Below are 19,631 nucleotides of genomic sequence, written 5' to 3'. Positions count from 1 at the left end.
CATAATTAAAAAAACACTCCCTTCTTAAAGGTCCCATGGCAATGAAAATGTCACTTTATGAGGTTTTTTAAACATGAATATGAGTTCCCCCAGCCTGCCTATGGTCCCCCAGTGGCTAGAAATGGTGATAGGTGTAAACCGAGCCCTGGGTATCCTGCTCTGCCTTTGAGAAAATGAAAGCTCAGATGGGCCGATCTGGAATCTTCCCTTTATGACATCATAGGGGGAAAGGTTACCGCCCCTTTCTCTGCTTTGCCTGCCCAGAGAATTTGGCCCACCCATGAGAGAGAGAGAGAGAGAGAGAGAGAGAGAGAGAGAGAGAGAGAGAGAGAGAGAGAGAGAGAGAGAGAGAGAGAGAGAGAGAGAGAGAGAGAGAGAGAGAGAGAGAGAGAGAGAGAGAGAGAGAGAGAGAGAGAGAGGTGTCATGGCTTTCAAACGAACAAAGTGGCAGTTGGTCAAGGCCAATGACACTGAACGTGGGCTCATGTAGCTGAACTAGCACCTTGCACCCCCCCTCTCTCTTCTCCTCAATAGCTACAGACACAGAACTGGCCCATACTAAGGAAAACTCATTGTGGGATTAGCTCTAGTGGCTGTAATTCTGCACCAAGGCTGAATTTTGGGAAAGAGACTTCAGATACAGTATTAAGGGACCACTAAGGTCTATAGAAAAGTATCCAAAAAGCAGCGTGTCATGGGACCTTTTAAGTTTTTATAAGCTGCATGAAAGCAGGTATCAATAATTTTAGACAGCTGTTAAATATTGTGAGTTTTTTGTTAGAAACTACATTTTTCATTTACCCTCTAATGAATCTCTTCAGAATAATGCAATAATTATATTAAGTGTTATAAGTTTCTTTGTGGGGAAAAATAACATGTAAATGTGATGGGGGCCATCACTGCTACGTATAATGGGCAATTCACAAGGTCTTATAGCATAGTAATGGCTGACTGATTGACCTGCTGATTTGTGTGTGTGTGTGTGTGTGTGTGTGTGTGTGTGTGTGTGTGTGTGTGTGTGTGTGTGTGTGTGTGTGTGTGTGTGTGTGTGTGTGTGTGTGTGTGTGTGTGTGTGTGTGTGTGTGTGTGTGTGTGTGTGTGTGTGTGTGTGTGTGTGTGTGTGTGTGTTTACAGTGTCCGTCCCAGTGAAAACAATGTGTCAACTCCAATTGTTTTCCCCCTGGACTCGTTGCAGAAGAAACTCAAAGATCTTGAGGAAGAAAACAAATCTTTGCGATCTGAGGTACACACAGACATTCACAAACATGCTTCTGCAAACGCACAATATTTTTTTTTTAGAAATGGTTAAAAGCATAATGCGTAATGAGTATCCCTAGCTGTTTGTACCCACACAGTTTAACTTTGGCCCCTCCTCTCCGGCTCAACGGCCAGAGAGAGAGAGCGCAGCGGGCACAACCTGCACGCTGTTATTGGCTGGGGGTTACACCCCCACGTGGGGCCCAAAGGCTCTTTGTTACCGCCCATGAACGTCACAACTGACCAAAAAAGAAAATAGACAGGCAGGTGGCAAGGTCTTTGCAGATACAGATGCACCACCACACTAAGGCATGGATACCTGACCCAAGCCCGACGGGCCGACAGATATTTTGAAATTCTGGTCTGGTTCAGGTCGGGCTCGGTCACATCAGCGCTATAAGGCATTTGTTGTAAAATGGTGCTGCGGCTCCTTTAAGAGAGCTCAGTGCATGTGTGTGTGTGTGGTGGGCAGAAGAGAGATAGAGAAAGAGGAAACGGACGTGTTGTATGCAACCGGAGCAGAGTTGGTGGAATAAGTTTTGTACGCAGTGTGTGCGGTGTCCGAAATAAACCCCAGACTCAAAGCCAAGTTCATTCATTTTCTCACTAGAAACGTGATTTTAACCGCAACATTATTCATTTTATAACGTCGGCCCTGGAGGTAACGAGTCTCTCCTGGTTTTCTGACCACGGTCGGAAACGAAGCGATCAGGAAAGGTTAACACAGTGAACATTTTAAATTAAACAGCTTATTAACGTGCGCTTGTTGCCCCGTGTGCGCTGATGCGCTCATCTGTTGACATTTCCGAATGCCTTCCTACAGTTGCTTAATAAAAGCGGGCTTTCCACACAAACAAACGTAGCCTACATGATATGTCATTAGTATGAGAAACAAATGAGATTTTAACTGTCGGGTTCGGGTCGGGCAGAAAAATTCGGCCCAATCTGGACTCTACACCACACACACTTCTAGTGGGTCATAATTGATGATTGAGAGGGATTGCTTTTGTATTAGTCTATACTTTGTTTTGTTTTTAAGGAACATCTGTTACATAGTATACCTTTAATACATTTCAGCACACGTTTTATGCTTTGTTTTTAGAGTAAATCTATATTATTGCATTACTTATCAAAGTACAATTGCATGAAAATATTGTTTACAAAAATGTTAAACCCCCATGTAATGGTGAGCGTTGCCAAAGTTCAAGCGAAGAAGAATAATCATCAAAATTGAATTTGTCCCTTTTGTTTATTTGTATAGGAAAGTACACATTATCAACATTGATGTTGACACAACTACAAAAATCCTGACGTCTGTTTAATTTAGTTTGTTGGCAGCAATACGGTTTGTGTTCCTTAGAATGACTTACAGTCTATTAGTTATTTATTGGGGTGATTAATAAGGTCTGCGGTGTGTAGTATTGATTAGTTATGTCTGTTTTGTGTTTTTCAGGCCAGTCATTTGGAGACAGAAACTATCTCCTATGAGGAGAAAGAGCTGCAACTTGTCAACGACTGCGTCAAAGAACTACGTGAGTATTGGACTTATCATATTCTGCTCAATGTTATATTTGTTTCGAGAGACTGTTTTCTTTCCAGATTCTCATTTTTGATGAACACCTGTTGATGTTTTCCAGGTGATGCCAACGTGCAGATTTCCTCTCTGGCTGAAGAGCTGGCTAGGAGGACTGAAGACGCCTCCAGACAGCAGGAGGAGATCACACACCTCCTCTCCCAGATTGTAGATCTCCAGAAGAAGGCCAAGATGGTACAAACCTTAAACTGATAGTTAAATATCATTTTAGTATTTAAAGAATATGTTACATTGGTTATTTATATTTTGTCTTATTAATGTCTGTGTAAAATGCAATGGACTGAATACGTTGGATGTTTTTATATACCCTCTCTTTGTCTGTGGTGTTTGTAGTATGCCGTGGAGAACGAGGAGCTGACTCAGCACTTAGGTGCAGCCAAAGACGCCCAGCGACAACTCACTGCGGAAGTAAGGCAAACCACAAAACCCCCTGACTACCTACACTAACAGTATAACACGATAGTCTGAGTACTTCTAGCACCAAATGTGATATGTATGTCAGATACAACACAATCATTAAATGCACATTTCAGACCTTCATATAACAATTGAAGTTCTGTTGTATGGCCCAATGTGTGAATTAGAACGTCTTCATGACAAAGCTTAACTTAAACTACATGTCAGTTTCAATTGATTTCTTCACCCTGAAAAACTTTGGATTTGTAATAAAAGACCTAAAAGTGATTAGATAGATGTACATAGTTATGGATAAAAAGCTATAACATATGGATCACCACCAGTACCTAATTAAACTCAAAGCCTGCTTGAGAACCAAATGTAATGAGAATCTATTTATTTATTGATTTATTATGTGTTCCACTAACTGAAAGACAAACAAGTGAAAAATAACCCCCACACCAGGTGCTATTAATTAAATCCCTAATGAAAACTGAAGTACACATGCATGTTTCTTATTTCTAAATTCCTTCCAATCTCTTCTCTCTTGATCTTTCTTTTACGGTCCTCCAGTTGCGAGAGTTACAAGATAAGTATGCAGAGTGCATGGAGATGCTGCACGAGGCTCAGGAGGAGCTGAAGAACCTGAGAAATAAAACTCTACCGCTCAGCACACCGAGGCGTTTCCATTCTCTGGGTCTGTTCCCAATGGTGAGCTACTATTCGTTTACATATCTGTCAGAATCGCAGCATCTCCATGGTTTCAGCTGCTACAAAATCATTTTACCTTTTTATTTTTTTGCTTCTTCTCCAGGACTCTCTGGCAGCAGAAATAGAGGGCACCATGAGGAAGGAACTTCAGATGGATGATCCAGATGTAGAAGAGCAGAGGTATATCCAATTTAAGAACCTGGCTCACCTTAAAATGAAAACATAAAGGGTTGTTAATGACTAACTTCAGTGAAATGTTCAGGGTTGATATACTAAAACTCTTAGGCTCTGTTTACACGACAACGCTCCCGGCTGAAAACAACTAAATATTTTATCAGATGTGCCTTTTGTTTAGATGGCGTTTTTGGGGCTTAAAAAACACAAAAAAAGTGAAACCACCCTCTAGAGTGGAAATCTTAAACGCTCTACCCGTCTAAAAGGGTAAAAAACGCAAATGTCCTGCTCCCATATTGCTTTACGCCCATGGCCACTCCGCCGTTGGGTATCCACAGCCTGCCTATACTTGGTCCGAATGGCTTTCAGCTTTGATGAGATCTGACATTTATTTATTTATTTATTTATTTCTCTCTCTCTGTCAGTCTGATATGACGTCCCTCCAGGTACAGGATACTGCTGAAGAAATTCAGTTCAGTCCATATGTCTATATATTTTGACTGGCAGGACTCCCAGTCCACGCCCTGTTGTGCCTTTTGTAATCTAAGGTTGTTTGGAGCAATAACTCCACCTCCTCGTCTGTCCAGACAAAATTGTCAGCTTTTGTTGTTCGCGTCGCCATGTTTTGGTCTGGCGCTACTAGGGAGAGGAGAGGGAGAGAGGAGGAGGAGGAGGAGGAGAAGAGGGAGAGAAGTAGAAGGAAGGTTCTACGCAGGCGCGCGGACTTGGTTGGTTTTGTGTGGCAGTGCTTCACACTACAGTGCCTTGCGAAAGTATTCGGCCCCCTTGAACGTTTCGACCTTTTGCCACATTTCAGGCCTCAAACATAAAGATATAAAACTGTAATTTTTTGTGAAGAATCAACAACAAGTGGGTCCCAATTATAAAGTGGAACGAAATTCATTGGCTATTTCAAACTTTTTTAACAAATAAAAAACTGAAAAAGTGGGTGGCAAAATTATTCAGCCCCTTTACTTTCAGTGCAGCAAACTCTCTCCAGAAGTTCAGTGAGGATCTCTGAATGATCCAATGTTGACCTAAATGACTAATGACGATAAATAGAATCCAGCTGTGTGTAATCAAGTCTCCGTTATAAATGCACCTGCTCTGTGATAGTCTCAGAGGTCCGTTAAAGCGAGAGAGCATCATGAAGAACAAGGAACACACCAGGCAGGTCCGAGATACTGTTGTGGAGAAGTTTAAACCGGATTTGGATACAAAAGATTTCCCAAGCTTTAAACATCCCAAGGAGCACTGTGCAAGCGATAATATTGAAATGGAAGGAGTATCAGACCACTACAAATCTACGAAGACCCGGCGCGCCCCCTCTAAACTTTCAGCTCATACAATGAGAAGACTGATCAGAGATGCAGCCAAGAGGCCCATGATCACTCTGGATGAACTGCAGAGATCTACAGCTGAGGTGGGAGACTCTGTCCATAGGACAACAATCAGTCGTTATACTGCACAAATCTGGCCTTTATGGAAGAGTGGCAAGAAGAAAGCCATTTCTTAAAGATATCCATAAAAGTGTCGTTTAAAAGTTTGCCACAAGCCACCTGGGAGACACACCAAACATTTGGAAGAAGGTGCTGTGGTCAGATGAAACCAAAATCAAACTTTTTGGCAACAATGCAAAACGTTATGTTTGGCGTAAAAGCAACACAGCTCATCACCCTGAACACACCATCCCCACTGTCAAACATGGTGGTGGCAGCATCATGGTTTGGGCCTGCTTTTCTTCAGCAGGGACACGGAAGATGGTTAAAATTGATGGGAAGATGGATGGAGCCAAATACAGGACCATTCTGGAAGAAAACCTGATGGAGTCTGCAAAAGACCTGAGACTGGGACGGAGATTTGTCTTCCAACAAGATAATGATCCAAAACATAAAGCAAAATCTACAATGGAATGGTTCACAAATAAACATATCCAGGTGTTAGAATGGCCAAGTCAAAGTCCAGACCTGAATCCAATCGAGAATCTGTGGAAAGAACTGAAAACTGCTGTTCACAAACGCTCTCCATCCAACCTCACTGAGCGCGGCTGTTTTGCAAGGAGGAATGGGCAAAAATGTCAGTCTCTCGATGTGCAAAACTGATAGACATACCCCAAGCGACTTACAGCTGTAATCGCAGTAAAAGGTCCTACAAAGTATTAACTTAAGGGGGCTGAATAATTTTGCACGCCCAATATTTCAGTTTTTTATTTGTTTAAAAGGTTTGAAATATCCAATAAATTTCGTTCCACTTCATGATTGTGTCCCACTTGTTGTTGATTCTTCACAAAAAATTACAGTTTTATATCTTTATGTTTGAGGCCTGAAATGTGGCAAAAGGTCGAAAAGTTCAAGGGGGCCGAATACTTTCGCAAGGCACTGTACCTCCTAGCCGCCTGGTGTGCATGCTACATCGAATTTCACTTACTTTTGCGTCACCATATGCACGCAGATTCCCCCCCCCCCAAAAATGCTCGGCTAAACGCAGAATAAAAAGTGATACCGCAACGCCACTTTTGCGTTTTCTCTTGAAATCGTTTCCGTCTAAACATAGCCTTAATTCAAAAAAATATATAATATAATGTATGTGTGTAATATGTATATGTGATTATGTTTCTCCAGACTACACCCAAAGCGAGTGTTCCAGACAGTGAAAAACCTGAACCTGATGCGTCAGCAGCGTTCATCGCTAGCCCCCTCCCCCCTCAACATCCCAGGCTCCAATCAGACATCATGCCTCACCTCAGGGCTCTCCAGCAGGGTGGGCACGCCACGCTGCAACTCCATATATGGCAGCGAGACGGGAAGTGGGATCATCCTGGACAATCGGACTAGCAGTATCCTGGAGGGTCCAGATGATGGGTACGGACAGATCGACTCTGTAACATACATTTTGGATTGTTATAAGTTAGTGTTGCTTTCTTCCTCTTTGTCTCCAGTAACTAAGGACATGCCACTCAACTCTATTATTTTTTTTCTGTGTTTATTGGTAACCTTGGCGTTTTTTGCCATTTTCTATTTATTAGGATTTCTGTTAGGTTTATCTGTTTGGTGCCTAGGAACTCCTAGTTAGGTTAGCTAGGTAGTTCCTGCCTTTTTTAGTCATATCTGACACAACCGAGCAACTGAGCTTTACAAAATAACAAAACAGAGAGACGTGCATGCTTTTAAAAAAAAAAAATCGTCTCTGAAACCAAACAATGTCCCCCTGTCCAGGTCAGAGGACTCTAACAAGCGGACCCCTGGAACCCCAGGGACCCCGGGCAGCAGGGACCTGGAGGCAGCCCTGCGACGTCTGTCTCTCCGCCGAGACAACTACCTCTCAGAAAAACGCTTCTTCGAGGATGAGCGGGCGCGAAAGCAGGCTTACTTGGCCAAAGAGGAAGAAAAGGGAGGTGAAGGAAGTAGTGGAGGCCTGGCGACACCGACGGAGAGCCTGTTGTCGCTGTGCTCGCATCCCTCCTTAGGAAGCGCCTGGTCGGGGTACTCGTTCACAGCCAGATCCTACCTGCCGGATAAGCTGCAAATTGTAAAGCCACTAGAAGGTGATTATTCCTCTCAGAGACACAATTCCTCTAATCCTCCACATAATGAAAAAGAGAGTCAAAATCAGAATGCCGTGCACAGTGACAACAAAAGTTTTCAGAACTGTCAACAGAATCCAAACCAGAGCCTGGCACACAATTCAAATAGATTTCTACACACTCCCCAAAGTTACACTCCGAAGAGTCAGACCCTATCCCAGAACCAACAGCAGAATCATTATCTGATTTTGCATCACCGCAGTCAGTCCAAAATCTTTCTGAGTGCCTCACAGGATCCTAAGATCCTGCAGAGGAGCTCCAGTCTGTCGGAGCTGAGCAGCGGGCCGAGCTCCCAGCCCCCCCTCAGAGCTCCGCTGGCTTTAGTCACAGGCCTGCTGGAGCTAGTGGAACAACAGGAAGGCAGTTTAAATCTCCAGCACTCGTTTTACTTCAGACATACACAGCCACGCTGCTGGTTTGAAATATAGAATATTAGACAGCCTGCTGTGTGCTGATGGTTTGAAACATTCAGTCTGTTTAAAAAATCCATTAACACCTCTTAATATTTTACATAGAAATGTGCTGTATATCTTTTTAAAGAGTGTTTGTTTGTTTTATCATACATATATTATATACATTGGTATATAATTTGCATTGAGTGAGTCCGTTTGTTGTACTTTAAACGGCACCTCATGTATTTATTCAACACATTTTTCTTATGCCTTGTTTTTTTTAATAGGATATTTATTCTCCTATGATTATTTATTGCCACAGTGTAGTTGAGTTAATGTGGAGTGTGTAGAGTTAAATTGTTGATATATACTTGCTAGCACATTACATTGTTGGGCTGGCCAAAAAAGCAAAACAGCCTTAAACCTGAAGATATTTTTGTTAAAATTGCACATGTGCAATTTGTAGCCTTTAACGCATTTATCACTTTAAAAATAATGTCCACTAAAGAAAGACAAAAGTGAAAAAAAACTGCTGTCACAAAGATATTTTCTGTTTTGTGGCACCACCTAGTGTTCAAACTCGGTAACACTACTTGGTGCATGGTAGGAGTGAAAGACAAAAAAATCTAATTCCAAGTCTAATGATGGTTTGTCAAGATGTCATGAATAATCTAGAATCTCTTTTGTAATTTCTTTGTGACCTCAGATTATTTGCATGACAGTGTTCTGCCTTCATAATCCTACATAATAAACCAGGTAGTCAACAGTCCAGAAGTAGAATGTTGACGTGTACTTACTGTGTGAGCCTTTAATGTAGAGAAACCAATCCACAGATTGCTCTGCTACATTAGTACCACTATTGTGTCTACTGTCCATCCCTTTCACTCCTCTTGTTCGCCTTTTCTTCATTTTTGTTTTGTCTGCACTTTACTACTTTTTCTGTTCAACTTCTCTTTTCTTTGTTGAATTCTTAAATAAAATATTCCTAATTTTCTCACCTTCCCATTTCTCTTTCTTTTTGTGTTCGTCTTTTGAGCATGTGTACTGACATGTCTCAAGGGACCTTCATGTATCATGAGAAAAACAAGCATTCATTGGACTTGAAATGAGACCAATTTAATAGGTTCAGGATGCTTAATAAATACAAAGACATCGCCTACTTTGGGCATTCAGTGTTGCTGCAGTAGGAGTATACAATATGCCTTTGCCTGTCTGTGTGACTACATGTAAATGTGACATGGATTGTGTGACTGTTTATATGCATGACTGTGTCCCCTCTGGTGTGGGTGTGTGTGTGTGCGCATCTGTCTCTGCTATGTGCTTGCAAGTGTTTTATATACAGCATATCTGCCTGTTAACAGCGGAAATATATTTTTTTTTTAACACTTAAACATAGAAATGACATTTACTGAACAGAGGTTAATATGCCTACAGAAAAGTGCTGAGACATTATCCTGTGAAGTTAATGTGATTTGAGTTGGATAGCAGTATTAAGTTCAGTGAAGCAGGCCTGTCAGTGTTGCAATGTGCCCCCCCCCCCCCTCCTTCCTTTTTGTGAGAGCCCCCTTAAGCAAGGCAACCCCCTTCACAGCCACTTAGTTTTAGTTTTTTTCTTCTTCTTAGTAACCAGAAGTTGAACATTGCAGAAGGCACTTAATTTTTGCACTGGCCTATTGTATACCAATACCAACATACCAATTTTTAGATATCATTTAACCTAAGATAACATGTAGAAGTACCAACGCCAATAGCTAGTAATTTGTAGAGTTCTAAACCGGTTTCTCAGGGTTGAAACATGAAACATCCTTTGGGTCAACATTTGAAACAGCTTCCTTGATTATCACCAACACTGCCGCCGTCCTGTGGGCAATATATAATTCCGATGAGCTGCATTTGTCTTAGAGAGCATCTTAAGACAGATTGAGATAACATTTTAGTGATTTTCTTCAGTTTTTCTGACTTTTATTTATTTATTTTTTTCCGCAGGCTCTGCTACTCTCCATGCATGGCAGCAGCTGGCTCAACCCCACATGGGAGCTCTGCTTGATCATCGGCCTGGTGTGGTCACAAAGGGCTTCTGCACTTTAGCACACGAGCAGGAACAGGAAGACGGCTGGCACCTGGACCAACCAGAGGAGGACGAAGTTTCATGTGACTCATTCACTGGCTTATCAGGAGAGAGCTCTGTTCCCATGGACCGGCCTTGCTCTACCTCTTCTCCCTTTGTCTGCTGCATCAACAATGGAGACGTTGATGACCGAAGCCAATCGGATACATTGCAAGGAGACGTATGCAGGGCAAGAGAAGCGATTCAAGTCAAAGATGGACATGTTGCAAACATGCCTCTTTCCTTCTCCTGCCCCTCCCCTTCTTCTTCTCCTCCTCTCCCCTCTTCTTCCGAGATGAACGGGCACGTGGACCTCAAGGAGCTCCAGGCCTTACAGCCCGCCACAGTGGACCGTTTGTCTGGTGAGGGAGCACTTAGCTGAGGTCACTGCACTGCATCCACCCACCCTTGTAACCCTGGAGCATGGGGATAAAGGGGAGGGGGGTGAAGAGGAAGGGTGGGAGGGTGAGGGAATTGGGAAAAGCATTCACTGGACACCTCACAACCCCAACATGACGTCCCTTCCTGCACGCTCACGTGCACACACCAGCACACTCATCCCACCGGCAGTCCTTGTGTGTGCAGCCATCGAACCCCATCAAAACAGAGTACATGTTTATTTTTTTTGTTCATTCATTTACTTCAGTTTCCATCTTCGTGGTCTTCCTTCTGAGTTCACACTTTCTTTCACTGCCACACTTTGCTGTATTTCTACCAATCACATTTGTTTCCATTTTCCACCATACCTATCCTCTTCAAGAAGACTTTGACTTTAGGGTGTCTTCTACAATTTTAGTAATCTCTCTCGATGGGGACCTGCAGCACCTGCACACAGTTTTCGTGTGATTAATAGAAATTTGATTAATATTTTGGTAGTCATAGTATTAATTTAATTTCTTCTAGCCGTCAACACTAAAACACAATGTACCACACAAACACGTGCATGCAGAAATACCGAGGCTTGAGTCCAGTATGTGGGCACGTACGTGTATATCGGGTGTTCTTAGTGCAGCTGTCCAAGTCACATGAACACAACCCCCACGGCTGGTTAATATTAGTTGACTTTTAGCTTTGGTGTACGGTTACCTTAGTATACACATGATAGGATTTATTTATGGATTTTGTTTTAAAGAAATACAAGGTTAAAGTGATGGTCCCAACATGTTAAAAGACAAAACACAATAACCTAAACCTAACCTAAAATTAAACAACAAAATCAATCACCGCAAATTAAATAAGAAACACCCACATCAAAATACCTAAGTACAAAAAGAAAAATTTGATGGCTGAAGTAAATAAAAAATAAAAAAATAAATGTCACCACAAATGTAATAAAAATGTGTGACTCTATGCCATAAATAAGTCCTGACCTGACTTCTATAAGCCCCCCTGTTTTTCAGCAGCTGGATGTGTAACTAGCCCTGGTATTAGCTACTGTATACTAAGTATGTATGAACACAAATATTGAGAGAACGCTGCTTCGGAGTCCAAGGGGATGCTTATAATATTACCAAATAATTATTAGTTTGTTTTAAAAACAATCTGAACAGCCTTCATCAAAATGACACAAATGGTAGCCTTAACAGAAAAATTAACAAAAGTTTGCCAGCACTCTTAATTGGTGCAGGGACTAGACATTTTCTTCCAAACAAACAAAACCTTTGAATGCAGAATTTGCTACCCGAGCACACATTCTTGGAAAAACTCTTTTACATTTCAGTGTTTTGGCTGCTAATTATTACTCAGTTTCATCTTACTGTGGTTGGCTTTTACTTTAGTTCTAGTCTGTTATTTCCGGTATTGTCTTGCTTATGAATCATCATTCAATCTATTCACTACAGTACAGTACAATGTATGACATCTATTGAATAGAGGTCATACATTCATTAACTTTTTTCTTTTGCTGTCTAAAAGATGTGGTCAACGTTTTTAGACAAAAGTACGCAAATTTGCCTTCAGCAAGACTATGTATGATGTATAAACCTCACAAAGGGAAGTAATATAATACAAACCACAAGGCTACATGTATAGTTTACTAAAAGCACGGGTTCACAATGTTTTGGGTCTTTTTAACAATAGTCAAACGTCCATATGTACACTGACCGTTTTTACTTGCTTTGATCATTCCTGAGTCCTGTTCACACTGGCCATTACAAGATCCTTTCCTCATGTGCTATTAATGTACACCATCCCCTTGTTCCATGAAAACGTACATTCATCTGACATCAGGGCTTTGACTTTTGCCCAAAAATCATATTCGAAGTTAGTTTGTTTAATATTATTTGAATATATTCAAATATTTATTAATATTTTGACCATTAAATGCCTTCAGTAAAAGACCTATATTTTTATCAAACTTAAGTTGTATATGTTCTGTCCAGCAGAGGGCAGTGTATCAGTCAATGTCAATAGGCAGACGATGTTTTCAGAAGAAAAACACAGTTATTAAAATTGTTATTATTAAGTCAGACCCTGAATTAAACACAAACCGTATGCTTTCGACAGGAAGTTAGGTAGGTAGGTGTGTGTGTGTGTGTGTGTGTGTGTGTGTGTGTGTGTGTGTGTGTGTGTGTGTGTGTGTGTGTGTGTGTGTGTGTGTGTGTGTGTGTGTGTGTGTGTGTGTGTGTGTGTGTGTGTGTTTTACCGGTAGCTTCAGAGTGAGTAGCGACTCTAGAGTTATAGCGAGAGAAACAAAGTGTCTCCCCTGTTCTGACCACGGTGAGACATCTGGAGCAGGAAAGGTTAACACGCTCCTTGATATCACGTTGTTTATGGAGAAGGAGAAACAGGAAATGAGTCGGGGGGAAATGCAAGCCACGGCCGAGAGACGTGAGTCTCTGTGATGTGAGGTTACATTTTGAAATGCGTGAAAAAGCCTCGGAATCTGAATTGAAAACAACGTTTACAAGCAAACACGTTTACAAAAAATGATGCCCATAACGGGTTCGAATATCATTATTTATTTTAATATTGGAATTATATTTGAATAACGAAGTTCGGAGTCAAAGCCCTATCTGACATTAATATAAAGCTTCAGCCGTGTGAGTTTGTCAAGTCAAGTGGTTACCTTCCAAGGTTATAGTCTTCTAGTGTGGAATGTCCACTTGTAATGGCCAGTATGAACAGGAGGATTACAGCAGTCATTGGGAGCAACACAATATCAAAAGAATGCTGTTGGCAAACTTGCCTAACTCTGGGTGCCCACTGTGCACACCCCATCACCAATTCAATGTCTTAGGAATTCAGGAGCTAATGTATGCTGGTGCTTTTGCTCGGGGCTCATACTATAATCATGGTCTATTTTTTTTCTCTACTTTGTGTACGGTGTTTTTGCATTGTTGCTTGGTACCCTTTGTCTCAGTCCTAACGGCCTTTTTCTGTGTTTTATTCTCCTTCCTTCCCTTTTCCTCTCCTCTAGTTAATTACCCAGGGAAGTGTATGTCCCATACTAGCTCTACATACACCTTCACCACCTGCAGGATTCTCCACCCCTCTGATCAGCTGACCTCTGTGTCACCAAGGTAAACATCTTCAATACCAGACTACTTTTTATTACTGTTGAACGGTTTTAAAATGTCTGCAATATTGTTTAGTCCTTAGTACAATTGAGTGTACTGTACACTTACAAACACATGATGGCAGATGGAGTCATTTCTCTACCTGGATTTCATTTTTAGTTATCTTTTACCAAATGGCACATTAAGGAGAGAGCGCTGCTGCTGCTACTGTAAACAGGAAGCCTTGCGAAGAAAATGAATGTCGACCTACTGTAGTAACAGTTAACGCCTGATGAAATCTTTATTTTGTACTGTAAATCAAATAGCAGCTTCTCGGCCAAGGAGCAAATCCCCCCCCCTCTTGTTCCCCTCCAATAGATTTTGAGGCAGGGCTACTTTGATGCCTCAGCACCTGGCTGACTTCTCTCTGTGTCCCTGCTGTATGATTGGCCTTGGCAGGTCATGTGATGAGGAAGATGAAGTGGAATTGTATCATATGGTTGTCATGGCCGGAGTAGAGCAGACCCATTGAGTGCACCCACTGGGGTGCACATGGGTGAGGCAATGCATGGGAGTGCATTCCTAAAGACTGTGGGTGTGTGTAAAGCAGAATAACAAAAGCTATTTGCTCTAACTCCCCAGATAGTCACATTGTGGGCCTACGTGTAGGCTAGTTTGCCTCTAATGTTCCCGGGCAACATGTTTGCTAACTAACAATCCAGCTTCTGACACAATGCTATGACTCCAATCAATGATCAAATCTAACTTTGTGAGGATTTGAACATGATGGCTCATTCTTGCCCTTTGAGAACAGTACATGGTAGAAATAATCTAGAGCTTTTAACCACATCGAGCAACTTCATTCCGCAAAAGGAACTGGCTCAGGTGTCATCACGTGACTTTAATCTGGCCCTTCGGTCAATTGATAAGAATTTGGCACATACATGGAGATTCTAATCCCTGCGAGGCCTGCGCTTCTGGCATCAGACGTCAGGGATTCAGCATCTACAACAAGCCACTCAACACTTTAGGTTCTATATACGACTTTCAGAACCATTTGACTTTTCCTGCTACGTTCGTGCTACACAACACGCGCCACTATAATCAATGACGACTGGCGGGTTGAATCTGCTGTCCTACACGCAGAGTATGCCAGGCAGACACTCACAGGTGGATGCGGTGACAGGCTCAGACATACGCTGTGGATATTTACCGGTCACGTGGTGTGCAAGCGGTTCTAGGAAAGTGGCTGCATGTCTCCATGACAATGCACAGAACATCGTAGCTGCGTGACCGGTCTTCAGCTGTCGGGACATGTAATAGTGGTTTTCTGCTATATTAATGTTCATAATCTCATATATAGAACCTTTAAGACCTTGCTGATATACCCAAAAGAGGGGAAAGGGTAGGGAAAAAGGCAAGGACCCAGGACTAGAGATCTAACCATCCACTGAAGCAGATAACAGAGGATGTCTGAACACTAGACCCAAAACCATTCACAGCACTGGCTGGGAGAAGATCATTTGCGTCTGACGCTGAAGGTCTGCTTTGAATCAGGAGAGCGGTAATGATATCATCCTAGTACATGGCCACTTTGCCCAGATATAGGTCATGTGATTGCACCCGAGTCAGAGATTTTTGTGCTTAGTTTTTTTTAATTGTGTAGCTTCACTGATAATTGACTTACTGTGCGGTAAATAGTCTGTAGTAGTATACAATTTGTCTGTAAGCCTTAATGTTTCTGACTGTGATTATCATTTCAAATGTTATTGGTCACTGACGATGGGGCTGCTTGTGACCAATAACGCAGTGATTTTATGCAGATGCATGGTTATGTTTTAGTTCATTCCATAACCTGTTCAATGAGTGTTAATTGTCACTAAAAGCCAAGTACTAAGACTTGATAACTAATGTCCACTCATTTGTCTCATTTCCCATACCGTTTCTCATGCTCCATGCACATCCATGGCCTCCGTTCCTCTGCTCTTTCCTCCCTCTCTCCACCCCCTTCTCTCCCCTTACTCTTCCATCTCCAGCTCAGCTCTTGCTTCTTGTCAGAGCAGTGCTTGCATCGGCACCCCTACCACCACCTCCTCCTCTCCTATACCCTTCTCTGCCCCACATACACCTTCCTACACCCCCTGCTGCACCCCACGTCGCCTCTCCCTCTCCCTTTCACTAGCCGAGTCCTCCACCAACCTTAGGGACTCCACCAAGACCACCAGCACCTCCCTTGGCCTGGTGCGCCTCCTGCTGGAGCATGGGATTTCTGCCTCAGTGTATGACCCCCGCAGCTGGGACCGAGGTTTCGACGCCAGCGGAGCTTCAACGCCCGTGGGAGGAACGCAGACGCGAAGGAGCACCGACACGCCAGAGGAGACTGAACACAGACGAGGGGAGAAACGCCCAGACAGCCTCCTCTTCCAGCCCTCCACCCCACCCAACTCCCCCCTTCCTAAATCTGACTTTTCTAGCACCACCCGTCCAGCTTTTCAGTTCAGCCCTTCCACTGACAACCCGCCATTTTATGACACCTTCCTCGCCTCGAAGCCGGCTCGTACCATTCTGAGGGAAGTGCTGGGGGAGGCGGAGAGGGAGCGAGGGGGGCAAACCGATGACGACAGCCAAACGGAGAAGCTGAACCTGCGACTTGTGGACAAACTAAAACGTTTCCGCACCCTCTCCCATCATGCTGGTTCTGTTCCATCTGGGAGTACTCTGTTAGCCCCCTTTGGCTCTACTGGACTGGGGAACAGTGCACTGGGTGGGGGGCTTCCAGGTTTGAATGCAGGGCTGAGGAGGAATCGAAGCTATCCTGCCATGGTAGGGGCCAGTATGGCTATGAAAGACCCAGGAGGCCCCCCCAGCGCAGAGATAGTCATACCACATATGATGCAAACCCCACATACCCAGCACACGGTGCACACACGGGAAATGGACAAAATGCAAAGAAATCACACACCAGCCATACCACAGACGCTACATGAACTAGAAATGGTCACACCACAGACGATAAAACCGAGACGCACCAGGCCAAGCGACGGATTGTGGTATTTAACATGCAATGACCAACACAGTGACGACGAAACTGGGACATAATAGGAGATATTCAAAACCAAATAACCTACATGACTATATAGACATCCTTTCGCTATAGAGTATGCCCAGACCAAACAGCTAGAGCGATGAGCAGTGCAGTCCACCTACAGACTCAACTAAACGGTCTCTCCTAACCAGTCCAGACTCGGTATTTCAACAATCATCAGTAAACTGAATTAAATGGTGGTGAATAAGTAGTGTCTGACACTGTTACACTGTGTTATATCCATATACTGTCAGACCGGACTAATGATGGAGTATGTTGCCTTCCTCTGTGTCCATTGTAATTGTATATTGCATATGCAATATACTGTGTCATATAATGTTAAAGGCCCAATCTGGTGGGAGTACTGCAGAGCCCCTTTTTAGTCTCATGTCCCTTCTCAACCTGTCGGAGTGCAGTGAATTTTAAAAGTACAGTACTGGCCCGAAATATAATAGTTTTTTCTTGAGATTATTTATGAAGAAATGAAAAAAAAAAAAAAGACAACACCGTTACGCGTTCACTCAGATGTTACTGTTACTGCACTTTAAAATAAGGCTGTATCATTGGTCGTCTGTAGCTTTAATGTTGCTAAGCTAGCAAATTTCTACAGTGGTACTGCAACACAAATCTCCAAAAAGCATTAACGACCATCATAAAACGACACATCTGTAGTCTTTGTCTTTTGAATTAAAGATTTGTAAAAAGTGCACAAGGGGAATATTTTGTAAGTCATGTTATTCCGGTGTTTAGTCTATGGTACGAGCATTGTAAAACTACAGCTGTAGTAAAGCTGGCTGTTAGTCCTGAATGGGGCTACCCTATTACCAAACCCTTTAAATGAATTAAACAATGTAAGAAAATTAACCAAAGTGAAAAACATTGTCAGCTTATATTCAGGCCACTATGGTATTTTTAATTAATTACACTGGAGTTATATTGTCACGTACAATGGCATTGACAGTAGAGATTATTTTCTACCAGCAACTCTGTTCCCCCCCCTCCCCTTTCTGTACAGTATGTAATCTGTAATTTCAAAAATACTCCAGATTGGGCCTTTAATGTGTGATCATGATGTGACTCACTGTTCTTATGTGCCTAAAAACAGCTAACCCACTGTATCTCATTGGAGTATACAGTAGGTTTGTATTATTTGATTACTTTATTATTTGAATGCAGTAGAGAGAGTGTAAATGAGAATAACTGTGCAGAATAATGCACCTGAACCTACTGAGGGGCCCCAGACATGCTCAGTTCTGCCTATTTTTGGGTCATTGTTTTTGTCTAATGAGTTTGGGCTCATTTATAATCCATAGTGACATGTAGCACATTAACGGTAATGCAGAACAGGTCCAGCTCTACGGCCACCTGTTAACACTGACTACAGAAAACAAGAGGCAGACCTGCAGAAAAACACAAAACTTGCTTAGTCAAATTCACTTTCTTTCCATATTGCCTGTGTAAACCAGGATCACATACTCTATACATACACGCACCACAATTTATTTTGTCAAAATCAATCAAGCGTGTGGGTGAAAAAATAGCAATATTAAGCATTATAAAACATTTATGTTTCTGAATGTAACTGTAAAAGGAGCGACTTGAAATATCCAAATGTTGGTTCTAAAGAGCAAGAGACTGAACTTGTATCACAGTTTGTTGCTAAAGGCAAGTTTTTGGTATCACTGACTCAGTTCCAGTGTCCACCCTCGGGAACACCCAGACATCTTCTACACTTTCCATAAATCTTACCAAGCTACAGTACAGGCCAAAAGTTTGGACACACCTTCTCATTCAATGTGTTTCTTTATTTTCATGACTATTTACATTTTAGATTATCACTGAAGGCATCAAAACTATGAATGAACACATATGGAATTATGTACTTAACAAAAAAGTGTGAAATAACTGAAAACATGTCTTATATTTTAGATTCCTCAAAGTAGCCACCCTTTGCTTTTTTTGATAACTCTGCAAACCCTTGGTGTTCTCTCAATGAGCTTCATGAGGTAGTCACCTGAAATGGTTTTACCTTCACAGGTGTGCTTTGTCAGGGTTAATTAGTGGAATTTTTTCCCTTATTAATAAAAAAAGCAAAGGGTGGCTACTTTGAAGAATCTAAAATATAAGACATGTTTTCATTTATTTCACACTTTTTTTGTTAAGTACATAATTCCATATGTGTTCATTCATAGTTTTGATGCCTTCAGTGAGAATCTACAATGTAAATAGTCATAAAAAAATAAAAGGAAACGCATTGAATGAGAAGGTGTGTCCAAACTTTTGGCCTGTACTGTATATTTGAAAAGAGAGCAACACTAAGTTTTACTAACCCAGATTTGAAATCTGACCCATTAAGATCGATCCCTTGTAGCCCCATGCTGACCACGCAGGTGTCTGTTAAAGTCTGAAGTTGGACATTGGGACTGGGCCACTGACTGTCTGACCGGAAGTGAATGAAAGGACAAAATGGCTGGCTACGATGCTGGCAGTGATCTGTTGAAATCCTTAATGATTAAGGGGTTAAACTAGCAATGTTATTGTATGGCAGATTAATAATCATTCAATATATTTATTAAATCCTTGGATTATTCGAAGCACGCATACCTGAAGGTCCATTGTAGATGTTTAGGTGAAGAACTTTTGCAGATTGTATTTATATTTTTAACGGTCGCACTGACATTTTAAATCATTTTTCATTGGACAGTTTGTGTTAGCTAGTAAAATGGCTTCAAAGGACTATTTCCATTTAAAACTATGGGTACAGTTGGCAGTCTACAAGCTTACAACGCATTGATGCTGTCCATTGCTTTATAACAGTTGCACATTTCGGGGGGG

General features: G+C 42.1%; 1 protein-coding gene and 1 long non-coding RNA gene across 9 annotated transcripts in view; one reads left to right on the top strand and one right to left on the bottom strand.

The window, feature by feature from the left end:
• The window catches only part of trak1a (trafficking protein, kinesin binding 1a), a 56,788-nt gene extending 39,493 nt beyond the window's left edge, over window positions 1–17,295 (top strand). For 6 of the 8 annotated variants that reach the window (XM_039806886.1, XM_039806888.1, XM_039806883.1 and 3 more), the window contains 11 exons: window positions 1,135–1,243; window positions 2,711–2,789; window positions 2,895–3,025; window positions 3,185–3,259; window positions 3,821–3,958; window positions 4,062–4,138; window positions 6,754–6,993; window positions 7,348–7,676; window positions 10,094–10,576; window positions 13,633–13,735; window positions 15,748–17,295. In XM_039806886.1, the coding sequence (XP_039662820.1) occupies window positions 1,135–1,243; window positions 2,711–2,789; window positions 2,895–3,025; window positions 3,185–3,259; window positions 3,821–3,958; window positions 4,062–4,138; window positions 6,754–6,993; window positions 7,348–7,676; window positions 10,094–10,576; window positions 13,633–13,735; window positions 15,748–16,810 (2,827 nt within the window). In that variant the 3' untranslated portion in view covers window positions 16,811–17,295. Of the gene's footprint in view, window positions 1–1,134; window positions 1,244–2,710; window positions 2,790–2,894; window positions 3,026–3,184; window positions 3,260–3,820; window positions 3,959–4,061; window positions 4,139–6,753; window positions 6,994–7,347; window positions 7,677–10,093; window positions 10,577–13,632; window positions 13,736–14,170; window positions 14,307–15,747 lie in introns of all 8 variants that reach the window. The other 2 variants (XR_005639882.1, XM_039806889.1) reach the window with 2 other exon arrangements.
• Window positions 10,524–19,631, bottom strand: part of LOC120562936 — a 49,135-nt gene continuing 40,027 nt past the window's right edge. Inside the window, exon 3 of the long non-coding RNA XR_005639883.1 lies at window positions 10,524–10,630. This is a non-coding gene — a long non-coding RNA (uncharacterized LOC120562936). The remainder of the gene's footprint in view (window positions 10,631–19,631) is intronic.

The sequence above is a fragment of the Perca fluviatilis genome, chromosome 7 (assembly GCF_010015445.1).
Source record: "Perca fluviatilis chromosome 7, GENO_Pfluv_1.0, whole genome shotgun sequence".
Classification (NCBI taxonomy): Eukaryota; Metazoa; Chordata; class Actinopteri; order Perciformes; family Percidae; genus Perca; species Perca fluviatilis.
This window is presented reverse-complemented; position numbering and strand designations above follow the sequence as displayed.